This window comes from Phyllobates terribilis, unplaced genomic scaffold, assembly GCF_046119375.1.
Source record: "Phyllobates terribilis strain yellow unplaced genomic scaffold, ASM4611937v1 Scaffold_8__6_contigs__length_399053987, whole genome shotgun sequence".
Taxonomy (NCBI): domain Eukaryota; kingdom Metazoa; phylum Chordata; class Amphibia; order Anura; family Dendrobatidae; genus Phyllobates; species Phyllobates terribilis.
Genome location: NW_027362768.1, coordinates 386,676,435 through 386,688,770, shown reverse-complemented (window position 1 = coordinate 386,688,770; position 12,336 = coordinate 386,676,435). Strand labels below are relative to the sequence as shown.

General features: G+C 51.2%; 1 protein-coding gene across 2 annotated transcripts in view; it reads right to left on the bottom strand.

Moving 5' to 3' along the window:
- The window catches only part of MAPKAPK3 (MAPK activated protein kinase 3), a 70,106-nt gene extending 60,713 nt beyond the window's left edge, over positions 1-9,393 (bottom strand). Inside the window, exon 1 of one of the 2 annotated variants that reach the window (XM_073645144.1) lies at positions 9,054-9,393. In XM_073645144.1, the coding sequence (XP_073501245.1) occupies positions 9,054-9,248 (195 nt within the window). In that variant the 5' untranslated portion in view covers positions 9,249-9,393. The remainder of the gene's footprint in view (positions 1-9,053) is intronic. The other variant, XM_073645143.1, reaches the window with a different exon arrangement.
- Between the last annotated feature and the right edge of the window lie 2,943 nt (positions 9,394-12,336).

Genomic DNA, 12,336 nt, shown 5'->3' with positions numbered 1-12,336 from the left:
CCGGGACAGAGGCCTTCCTCGACTGGCACAGCTCCTGGCGTAATACCCCATGCCCCCACAATTCCAACACGTTGGTCCCCTGTCTGCAGGGGGTCATCGGGCCACCCGATTGGGCTCTGTTCAAACCCGGGGTCTGGGCTCGTCCTTTACTTCGCCCGGAGGTCTCGGGTCAACTGTTCCAGCTCTCACTGATTGAGCCACTCGAATATTGTACCACTCTTCTCGCATTTCTTGGATCTCCCGCCGCATCTCTCTGGCCCATTCTGGTTCAGCCGTGGGTCACTACCCCCATCTCCTGTTCCCTCATGCGGGCCTCTGCCTCCAGAAATGTCATATGCGGGTTGGTGCGCAAGCGCTCTTGCAAGGCCTGTCTCAGCTGCGCATCTCTGAGGCCGGCTACGAACTGGTCCCGAAGTACTAGGTCCGGGGGCCCCACTCCCACGTCTTCTAGGTTCGTTTTCCTAGTGATGTAAGTGTACACACTCTGTAGGGCGTTGACATATTGGGTCACAGTCCCCCCCTCCCTTTGTACCTGTTGGAACAGTCGCATCCTTTAACTCTGCCACATTAGTAGGGTCCCCATGCATTTCTTCTAGGATCCATACCACCTTTTCCACCGTATTTCGGTCAGTGGGGGAACGAAACATTACTGACTGTCGAGCTTCTCCTTCTAAAGCCAGCAAAGCTATCTCTGCGTGCATATCGGGGGTCATTGGGTGCATCCGTAACATGCTCTTAACCCGTTCTACCCAATCCCACAGCATCATGTTGTCTCCGGTAAACTTTGGGAGATTATTCATCATGGCACCCAGGGGTAGGCTAGCTGTAAGGGCTCTCGCGCTGGCCTGGTCTGCCATGCCTGCAACTGAGTCTGGGGACGACATCCTGCCGACTACGCCAAATGCTAAAAGGCTCAGATGCCTCACACGGCACTCAGAGAGTATGGCAGAGGTTTAATTGAAGATTTGGTTTCTCCACGCAGGGAGTGTAAATTTAAGTAACACAACAATAAAACAGTAAAATCGGACAATAAACGATTGTGGTTTAACTATAACATGGAAAGGATGAACAATACGGCGCAGTCCCAAAAGTTCAGGCTGAATAAGAGAAGGTAGATTACTGGAGGCTTGCACTTGTCTGTCCTTTAGCGATAACTACGTCTGTCTTCAGACACTCACTCCGGAGGGTGTCCGTCTTCTGGCGGCAGTGGGCGGTCTCGGGCCTCACCCACTGGGCCCCCAGTCCTTTGACCACACGACAGTGGTCACGACTCCTTTAAGAGCCGTAGCATGCTCTTCCGGCGTACAACAAACTGTGTTAGGATCACTAATCCCGGGTGCGTCCTCACCCGTAGGTCACCGTCAGATGTCTGGAAAACTGTGGTGATGCAGGTAACTGAACGATCACTTTCTGTAGGCCCGGTACAGACTGCACGCCCCTTGTTTTGCGGCAAGCTGTGCCACCCGTTCGTCCGTCACCGCAGACAGGTCAGCATGTCTCTATTTCACCGAGGACAGGGCAGCACGTCTCGCTCTCGTTGTCGGCGGGACAGACTGTTTCTCCCCAACTGCCGGTCTGCTCTCCACAACCAACTGTCTCTTTCGCGCGAGCCCAGACACCTGACTTCCTCTCTTCTGTCCCTCTCCTCTGTCCCCCAGCACTGTCCAGGAAGTCCCCCGTGCACTCTTAATCCCGTCCCCTGGCAACACTGAGCAGGACCCTGGAAGTTCCAGCGCCGGAGCTCCGCACCTATCTCTAGGGAAGTCTTCCTTCTTACAGACGCTCCAGCAGTCCTGGCCTCCCCTCCAGCTCCCGGGTCCAGCATTGACGCTTGGGTAGTCCCAGCCTCCCCTCTACCCACTAGGTCCAGCACTGACGGTCTGGCAGTCCCGGCCTCGCCTCTACCCCCCGGTCCAGCACATGACACTCAAGCAGTTCTGGCCTCCCCTCTATCCCCCGGGTCCAGCACTGATGTTCCGGCAGTCCCGGTCTCCCCTCTACTCCCCGGTCCAGCACGGTCGCTCGGGCAGTCGCGACCTCGCCTCTGCCCCCGATCCAGCACTGACGCTCCAGCACTCCTTGCCTCCCCTCCATCCCCCGGGTCCAGCACTGATGCTCCAGCAGTCCTGCCTCCCCTCTATCCCTGGGTCCAGCACTGACGCTCTGGCAGTTCGGGCCTCCCCTCCATCCCCTGAGGCCAGCACTGATGCGCTGGCAGTTCCGGCCTCGTCTGTACCTACTGGTCCAGCACTGACACTCTGGCAGTCCCGGCCTCCCCTCCATCCTCTGGGTCCAGCACTAACGCGCTGGCAGTTCCGGCCTCGCCTGTACCTCCTGGGTCCAGCACTGATGCTCTGGCAGTCCCAGCCTCCCCTCCATCCCCTGGATCCAGCACTGACGCTCTGGAAGTCCCAGCCTCCCCTCCATCCTCTGGGTCCAGCACTGATGCTCTGGCAGTCCCGGCCTCCCCTCTACTCCCCGGTCCAGCACGGTCGCTCGGGAAGTCCCAACCTCGCCTCTAACCCCGGTCGAGCACTGATGCTCCAGCAGTCCTGCCTCCCCTCTATCCCTGGGTCCAGCACCGACGCTTTGGCAGGCCCGGCCTCCCCTCCATCCCTTGAGGTCAGCACTGACGCTGTGGCAGTTCTGACCTCGTCTGTACCTCCCGGTCCAGCACTGATGCTCTGGCAGTCCTGGCCTCCGCTCCATCTCCTGGGTCCAGCACTGATGCTCTGGCAGTCCCAGCCTCCCCTCCATCCTCTGGATCCAGCACTGACGCTCTGGAAGTCCCAGCCTCCCCTCCATCCTCTGGGTCCAGCACTGACGCTCTGGAAGTCCCAGCCTCCCCTCCATCCTCTGGGTCCAGCACTGACACTCTGGCAGCCCAGGCCTCCCCTCCATCCCCTGGGTCCAGCACTGATGCTCTGGCAGTTCCGGCCTCCCCTCCATCCTCTGGGTCCAGCACTGACGCTCTGGCAGTTCCGACCTCGCCTGTACCTCCCAGTCCAGCACTGACACTCGGGCAGTCCCAGCCTTCCTTCTACCCCTCCCCCCCAGTCCAGCACTGACACTTTGGCAGTATCAGCCTCCCCTCTAACCCCTGGGTCCAGCACTGACGATCGGGCAGTCCCGGCCTTCCCTCTAACCCCTGGGTCCAGCACTGATGCTCTGGCAGTCACGGCCTCCCCTCTACCCCATGGGTCCAGCACCGACACTCTGGCAGTCACGGCCTCCCCTCTACCCCCTCGGTCCAGGACTGACGCTCTGGCAGTCCCGGCCTCCCCTCTACTCCCCGGTCCAGCACGGACGCTTGGGCAGTCTCGACCTTGCCTCTACCCCCTGGGTCCAGCACTGACACTCTGGCAGTCCCGGCGTCCCCTCTATCCCCTGAGGCCAGCACTGACGCTCTGGCAGTTCCGGCCTTGCCTGTACCTCCCGGTCCAGCACTGACACTTGGGCAGTCCCAGCCTCCCCTCTGCGGCCGGACATAATCAGACTCGTCTCCCCGTGGAGACACATTCCAGGGCGACACACCTGTGCACCAAATGCACCACGCCCTCAATCACAGCAGCGCCGCACCCACAACCGTCCCTGTGGATCCCAGCCCCAGGCCGGGAACACGCAGCAGCAACAGGCTGAATGTGTTCCCACAGGTTGATGAACTACCACTCCCAGCATCTCTCCGCTGCCGAGAGTAAATGCGCAGCGTATATATAAATGGCGCAATATAGCAGAGCTCAACTATGGACGAACAAGGGAAAGAGCAGCAGGGGCAGCACGGGGTCCTGCCCTAATATAGAGAGGACGTAAACATTGGAGCAAACCCCCAGCAGTTGTCAGAAGGGATGAAAGCCACTGAATACTCACATACAACTCCTTCTCACTGACAGCAACTGTAGGACAGTAGACTACAATCTATTACTCCCTGTTATCAGCCATTACTGGGGGAGGAGACTGTAGGACAGGAGACTACAATCTATTACTCCCTGTTATCAGCCATTACTGGGGGAGGTGACTGTAGGACAGGAGACTACAATCTATTACTCCCTGTTATCAGCCATTGCTGTGCTGATGGAGCAGCGGTGTCTTATGGATATGATACAGATTATATCTCACATGACTGTAAATCTTTTCCTTCATTCATCCTGTTAACTCCTGAGCTGCTGGCCTGGGGCAGCGCTGCAGCAGTGGGTGCAGCTATTCCTCACATCTGTACTGTGAATGCAGCTTTGGATGTAACTGGATCAAGAAAATTTCTTCTCTCTCTCAACAATTTCATAATTTCAAGGTTTGAAAAAGACACAAGATCATCGAATTAAACCTATAACCCAACAACGTATTGTTCCTGGGGAGGCGAAAACTCTGGTGTCCTCGACCGCGGCGCAGGAGCGGCCTCGAGGGCGGCAGTTTATGAACTTTGTAAAGCGAGTGACGAGAGGGAGATTCTCTCAATGCGGAAGTCTCCATCAATCACTGTTTACACACGGCTGCTGCTATCTGCTGTACACAGCAATCACAACTGCCTCATCAGGCTGCAAAGTCATACCCATCACTGTACATCTGATCAAAATGATTGACTGATCAGAACATGCAGAATAGAGACTGCAGCTCTGGAGGTGACTGGAGGAGAAGACACAATATAATAGCAGAATAGAGACTGCAGCTCTGGAGGTGACTGGAGGAGAAGACACAATATAATAGCAGAATAGAGACTGCAGCTCTGGAGGTGACTGGAGGAGAAGACACAATATAATAGCAGAATAGAGACTGCAGCTCTGGAGGTGACTGGAGGATAAGACACAATGTTATAGCAGAATAGTGACTGCAGCTCTGGAGGTGACTGGAGGAGAAGACACAATGTTATAGCAGAATAGTGACTGCAGCTCTGGAGGTGACTGGAGGATAAGACACAATGTTATAGCAGAATAGTGACTGCAGCTCTGGAGGTGACTGGAGGAGAAGACACAATATAATAGCAGAATAGAGACTGCAGCTCTGGAGGTGACTGGAGGATAAGACACAATGTTATAGCAGAATAGTGACTGCAGCTCTGGAGGTGACTGGAGGATAAGACACAATGTTATAGCAGAATAGTGACTGCAGCTCTGGAGGTGACTGGAGGAGAAGACACAATATAATAGCAGAATAGAGACTGCAGCTCTGGAGGTGACTGGAGGATAAGACACAATGTTATAGCAGAATAGTCACTGCAGCTCTGGAGGTGACTGGAGGAGAAGACACAATATAATAGCAGAATAGAGACTGCAGCTCTGGAGGTGACTGGAGGATAAGACACAATGTTATAGCAGAATAGTGACTGCAGCTCTGGAGGTGACTGGAGGATAAGACACAATGTTATAGCAGAATAGTGACTGCAGCTCTGGAGGTGACTGGAGGAGAAGACACAATATAATAGCAGAATAGAGACTGCAGCTCTGGAGGTGACTGGAGGATAAGACACAATGTTATAGCAGAATAGTCACTGCAGCTCTAGAGGTGACTGGAGGAGAAGACACAATATAATAGCAGAATAGTGACTGCAGCTCTGGAGGTGACTGGAGGAGAAGACACAATATAATAGCAGAATAGAGACTGCAGCTCTGGAGGTGACTGGAGGAGAAGACAATATAATAGCAGAATAGTGACTGCAGCTCTGGAGGTGACTGGAGGATAAGACACAATGTTATAGCAGAATAGTGACTGCAGCTCTGGAGGTGACTGGAGGAGAAGACACAATATAATAGCAGAATAGAGACTGCAGCTCTGGAGGTGACTGGAGGATAAGACACAATGTTATAGCAGAATAGTGACTGCAGCTCTGGAGGTGACTGGAGGATAAGACACAATGTTATAGCAGAATAGTGACTGCAGCTCTGGAGGTGACTGGAGGATAAGACACAATGTTATAGCAGAATAGTGACTGCAGCTCTGGAGGTGACTGGAGGATAAGACACAATGTTATAGCAGAATAGTGACTGCAGCTCTGGAGGTGACTGGAGGAGAAGACACAATATAATAGCAGAATAGAGACTGCAGCTCTGGAGGTGACTGGAGGATAAGACACAATGTTATAGCAGAATAGTCACTGCAGCTCTAGAGGTGACTGGAGGAGAAGACACAATATAATAGCAGAATAGTGACTGCAGCTCTGGAGGTGACTGGAGGAGAAGACACAATATAATAGCAGAATAGAGACTGCAGCTCTGGAGGTGACTGGAGGAGAAGACAATATAATAGCAGAATAGTGACTGCAGCTCTGGAGGTGACTGGAGGATAAGACACAATGTTATAGCAGAATAGTGACTGCAGCTCTGGAGGTGACTGGAGGAGAAGACACAATATAATAGCAGAATAGAGACTGCAGCTCTGGAGGTGACTGGAGGATAAGACACAATGTTATAGCAGAATAGTGACTGCAGCTCTGGAGGTGACTGGAGGATAAGACACAATGTTATAGCAGAATAGTGACTGCAGCTCTGGAGGTGACTGGAGGATAAGACACAATGTTATAGCAGAATAGTGACTGCAGCTCTGGAGGTGACTGGAGGATAAGACACAATGTTATAGCAGAATAGTGACCGCAGCTCTGAAGGATAAGATATGATGTTTAGAAGAGAAGCTTTGCACAGACATGGGTTGATTTATTGATTTGGGAGATGAGTTGAGGTTTTGTCATGAATCACATCCGCAATTAGATTTACAAGGAATAGTTCACATAACTTTTCCCTGACAAGTCTGTCCCCCAAGTCCCCCAAGCACTGAACAGGTCTGATGCTCATCTCCAGAGACAAGGAAGCTTCCTGCACTCATCCACAAAATGCCATGTCTGATATCAACCTCCAGCGCCCTGGAGAGTCCAGACACCGGCTCAGATCTATCAGTAATTAGAAAGCAATCCTGCCACTTAGTGACAAATAATATCAGCTGGTTCACCTGATTACCAAGGAGCCACACAAGAAACATCTCATGATGGGTAATACCAGTGAGCTGTATCAAGACTTTCACAACCTTATTGTTGCAAAACATCTTGATGACATTGGTTACAAAAGAATTTCTAAACTACTGAAGGTTCCAGTGAGCGCTGCTGGGGCATAATCCGGAAGGGGAAAGAACATAATTTCACCATAAACCGGCTACGACCAGGTTGTCCCCGCAAGATTTAAGACAGAGGAGTGAAAAGAATCATCAGAAGACTTGTCCAAGAGCAAAGAACACCTGAGGAGATCTAGAGAAAGACCTGGAATCTGCAGGGACAATTGTTTCACAGAAAACTATAAGTAATGCATTCAACCTCCATGGCCTGTATGCACGCTCACCACACAACCTCCGTGGCCTGTATGCACGCTCACCACACAACCTCCGTGGCCTGTATGCACGCTCACCACACAACCTCCGTGGCCTGTATGCACGCTCACCACACAACCTCCGTGACCTGTATGCACGCTCACCACACAACCTCCGTGGCCTGTACGCACGCTCACCACACAACCTCCGTGGCCTGTATGCACGCTCACCACACAACCTCCGTGGCCTGTATGCACGCTCACCACACAAGACTCCAGTGCTGAACAAAAAGCATGTACAACCAAGTTTACAGTTTGCTCAAGAACATTTAGATAAGCCGGTGACCTACTGGGAGAATATAGTCTGGTCAGATGACACCAAAATTCAACTCTTTGGACACCATAATACAACACCATGTTTTGGAGGCCAAAAAGCAACTGCATATCACCCCCAAAAACACCATACCAACAGTGAAGTGTGGAGGTGGGAAAGTCATGGTGCGGGGCTGGTTTTCAGCATACGCACTGGCAAACTTCATGCAACTGAAGGAAGGATGAATGGACAAATGTACCAAGACATTTTGGATAAAAATCTGCTGCCATCTACCAGGATTATTAAGAAGAAACAAGGGTGGACATTTCAGCAAGACAATGATCCCAAACACACAACCGAGGGAACTCTCAACTGGTGTCAGAGAAAGAAAATAAATCTGATAGAACGGCCGAGCCGATCAACGGACCTGAATCCTATAGAAAATGTATGTTAGGAACCAAAGCTCAGAGTTCATAGGAGGAGCCACGAAGCTTCAGGATGTGACGAGTGTTTGTGTGGAAGAATGGGCCAAAATCACAGCTGAGCAATGCCTGCGACTAGTTTCTCCATACAGGAAGCGTCTTGAGGCTTCATCACCAACAAAGGCTTTTAGAATGAAGTATTAGTTACATTTCAGTAATGTGTTCAATACTTCTCATTTCTCATTATTACACATCATTTATGGACATCTTTGGTGATTTGTTTGCCTGTGTGGATTGGACCAGTTGTTACCGACATCTGGGGAGAATTTCATCTCAATATTTCATATCAGCCCCTATTATAACGCTCCAGTACTGATATAAGGACATCAGCACGGTGGCTCAGTGGTTAGCACTGTATGGTGGCTCAGTGGTTAGCACTGTATGGTGGCTCAGTGGTTAGCACTGTATGGTGGCTCAGTGGTTAGTACTGCAGCCTTGCAGTGCTGGGGTCCTGGGTTCAAATCCCACCAAGGACAACATCTGGAGGAGTTTGTATGTTCTCCCCGTGTTTTGTGGGTTTCCTCCGGGTTCTCCGGTTTCCTCCCACACTCCAAAGACTGATAGGGAATGTAGATTGTGAGCCCCGATGGGGACAGAGATGACGATGTGTGTAAATTGGATGAATTGTAAAGCACTGCGGAATATGTTGGCGCTATATAAATAAAAACATTATTATTATTAGACTAGTGTATCCTGCGCTGGCCGTTAGATGGCGCTGGTGCCCGTTGATGTTGCTGTATCCGGTGATTGGCATGTATATATCCTATGTATATACCCACCGCTCAGCTGACCAATCACACGCTCCTGCCAGTCCATTCTGTTCCCAGGACTCGCGGAGGCACCTGTGCCACCTTCCTGACGCTGGCGCTCACTTCCTGACACACCTCGTGCTCCTTTGTACCCGGCTGCTTGTTCTGCTCATGGCAGCTATGAATTCCCGGTGTCTCTCCGGGGTCCGGCGCAGACCCCACTCACCTTCAGGGCGCACTTCTGCCCGCTGTCTCTGCGGTAACACTCCAGCACTTTGCCATTGATGCCCAGGCCGAGCACCTGCTTGGACACTTTGTAGTCATCGGTGATGGCGTGGCGCTTTATGTCATATTTGGTGGTCTGCGCCAGGCTCGGGGGGCTTTCGTTGCCCGTCTCCTGCACGTTGGCATTTTCCTCCATGATTGCCCACTCAAGACTCCTGAGAAAGCAGCAGCAGCCTCATGGCGACAGCTCGGTGCTAAAGTCCTGGTGCCTGTGACTCCCACAGTAAATCTGCTCTTCCACAAGGGTGGGGAGCGGAGGACAGGAGGAGGAGGCGCACCGGGGAGGAGCCAGCCGACAATTAACCCCTGTACTGCCACTGCCATTAACTACAAGGAAGCCTGAAGATCTGTCCCATCAATCCCACTGACACTTTAATACAATGAAGGGCACAGGATATAAGAGGCAGCGGTTCTGTGCCTTTAAATACACAGTGAAACCTCTCCAGAAGACCACCTCTATGAGAAGACCCTCATATCCAGACCAGATTTCCACTTCCATCATATATTAAGAGGTAACATTTCTCCTTGTGCACAGAGCTCAGACTCTAAGTCTCCTTACACCGGCTTGGCGTTCCCCACAAGGAGATCAGAGCCCCCTCAGAGCCCCTATCAGGGGTCTCTCTCCCAGACAAACACGACCACCTTCTTTCCACTGATGAGGAGCAAACACCCTGAAACTCTTCTCTGCCAATGGAGTGTATGGCTTGGCTTCTTATCCTAAGACGTGTGACAAGACTCGTTAAGGGGTCGGATACTGACCATTGGGATTGTTCCTTCCAGTAGGTGGCGCTAGAGTTCTAGTCCTTCTCTCTGAAGGAGATAATACTGTATATATTCTTAAAGAAGACCACCTGTATAATAAGACCATCCATATGAGAAGGACACCCATAAGAGAAGACCATCCATATGAGACCACCTCTATGACAAGACGATCCATAAAAGACCACCCATAAAAGAGCACCTCTGTAATAACAACACCCATATGAGAAGATCACCTCTATAAAAAGATCACCTGTATAAGACCATATCTGTGAGAAGACCAAACACTATAATAAGACCAGCTCTATGAGAAGACCACAGCTATGAAAACTCCACAATAAGAAAAGATCACCTCAAATGAAAGACCACCTTTATGAGACCACCCATATGAAAACACCATGTCTATGATAAGACCACTCCTATGAATGGTCACCTCCTCCACACTGTATTTATTATTAGGGATGGCCACCTCTATGAGAAGATCATACAGAAGAGAAGACCATCCAGAAAAGAACATTTGAGACTACCTCTAAGAGATGACCACCTCTATGAAACCACCCTTAAGAGAAGACCCCATCTATGAAACCACCCATAGGAGAAGACCCCCTCTATGAAACCAGCCATAACAAAAGACCCCCTCTATGAAACCACCCATAAGAGAAGAGCCCCTCTATGAAACCACCCATAAGAGAAGAGCCCCTCTATGAAACCACCCAAAGAGAAGACCACCTCTATGAAACCACCCATAAGAGAAGAGCCCCTCTATGAAACCACCCATAAGAGAAGACCACCTCTATGAAACCATCCATAACAAAAGACCCCTTCTATGAAACCACCCATAAGAGAAGACCCCCTCTATGAAACCACCTATAAGAGAAGATCCCATCTATGAAACCACCCATAAGAGAAGAACCCCTCTATGAAACCACCCATAAGAGAAGACCCCCTCTATGAAACCACCCATAAGAGAAGACCCCCTCTATGAAACCACCCATAAGAGAAGACCCCTCGATGAAACCACCCATAAGAGAAGACCTCCTCTATGAAACCACCCATAAGAGAAGCCCTCCTCTATGAAACCACCCATAAGAGAAGACCCCCCTCTATGAGAAGACCACTTTCCAGTACTGTTGTAAGTGGTCGTCTCACAATGCCGATGCCCCAGAGGCAGTGGACACATCACTGGGCACTGCTGCTGTTCAGGAGTCTGGGAAAGCTGGGTGACAACCCCTGTTGGGGTGGTTCTATCGCTTCCTTCCAGCTCGGCGCCACCTAGTGGTGAGGCAGATGTGTGCAGGATATGGCTGTTTATAATGACTGCTACATTGTAACAAATTACAAACGGATCAGTCACGATTATTATTAATTCATTGTGTCGTCCCTAGATCATGTGACCCTTTCGGCAGATCTGACTGCAGATAGCGAATACACAAGTGCAATCAATTTGGTTCTGACTCTGGTCTTGGGCTGAACCGGGGCGGTGCACAAAAGTGCGAAGCATAAAGCAGACCCAAGTGATTGGTCTCATCAGATCACATTTACTGGGTAGTGCACGGCACTGGATTGGCTGCATGGCACTGGATTGTACAAGATTTGATTGCACTGGATTGAATTGAATCAGACTGTATCAGATTGTACGCGATTCCCTGGCATTGGATTTGATTAAACAGCTGTGAATTTGATCAGGTTCATCTGGATGGCATGTGATTACACTCCGACAGATCACAATTTGTCTACAATTGATTGCATGGCATTAGGCTGGACTGGATTTAATTGCACTGCATTGAATTAGGTGTCTCTGTGTAACGGGTATAGCAGTGGGACCACTGTGCAGCGGCCCGAGGAGAGCATGGAGGGGCATAACCAGGCGAACACCTGACTCTTCACTAGAGCCCCTGAAGGTATGGTTAGACGTAGCTCCAGAAGGACGCCAGGTGCTACTCCAGGACAGACCTCGGACACATGGCAGCTGACCCCCAAAGGAGCAGGAAGCTGGAACGGGCAGGAATGGGAAAGACTTGGCTAGTACAGGCAGACATACTGGAAGACAAGGCAGGTGCAAGTAGGTCCGGCTGGTATAGTGACTGGCACGGCAGGTGCATGCAGGTAGACAGAACAGGTATACTGAGATACGAGCACTGGTGACCTGAGAACGAGCAAGCATGAAGACAACTTACTAAACACGTTGCTCAGGCACCACCCAACAGGGTGAGGTGCCTTAAATAATAAATTTCTCCCAGCCATTGGCTGGGGACACTTTAGAATGGTGTGTTTTGTCACTTTAAGGGACAGGGACGCACGCCCTAGACCAGAGGTCTCAAACACTCGGCACGGGGGCCGCATGCGGCCCCTGAGGCTGCTTTATGCGGCCCGCAGGCACCACAGATTCAGACCCCTTGACGATCCTAACCTTGTCCAGGAGGAGCCGCCGAGAGCACAGAGACAGTCTCCCAGTACAGCATTAC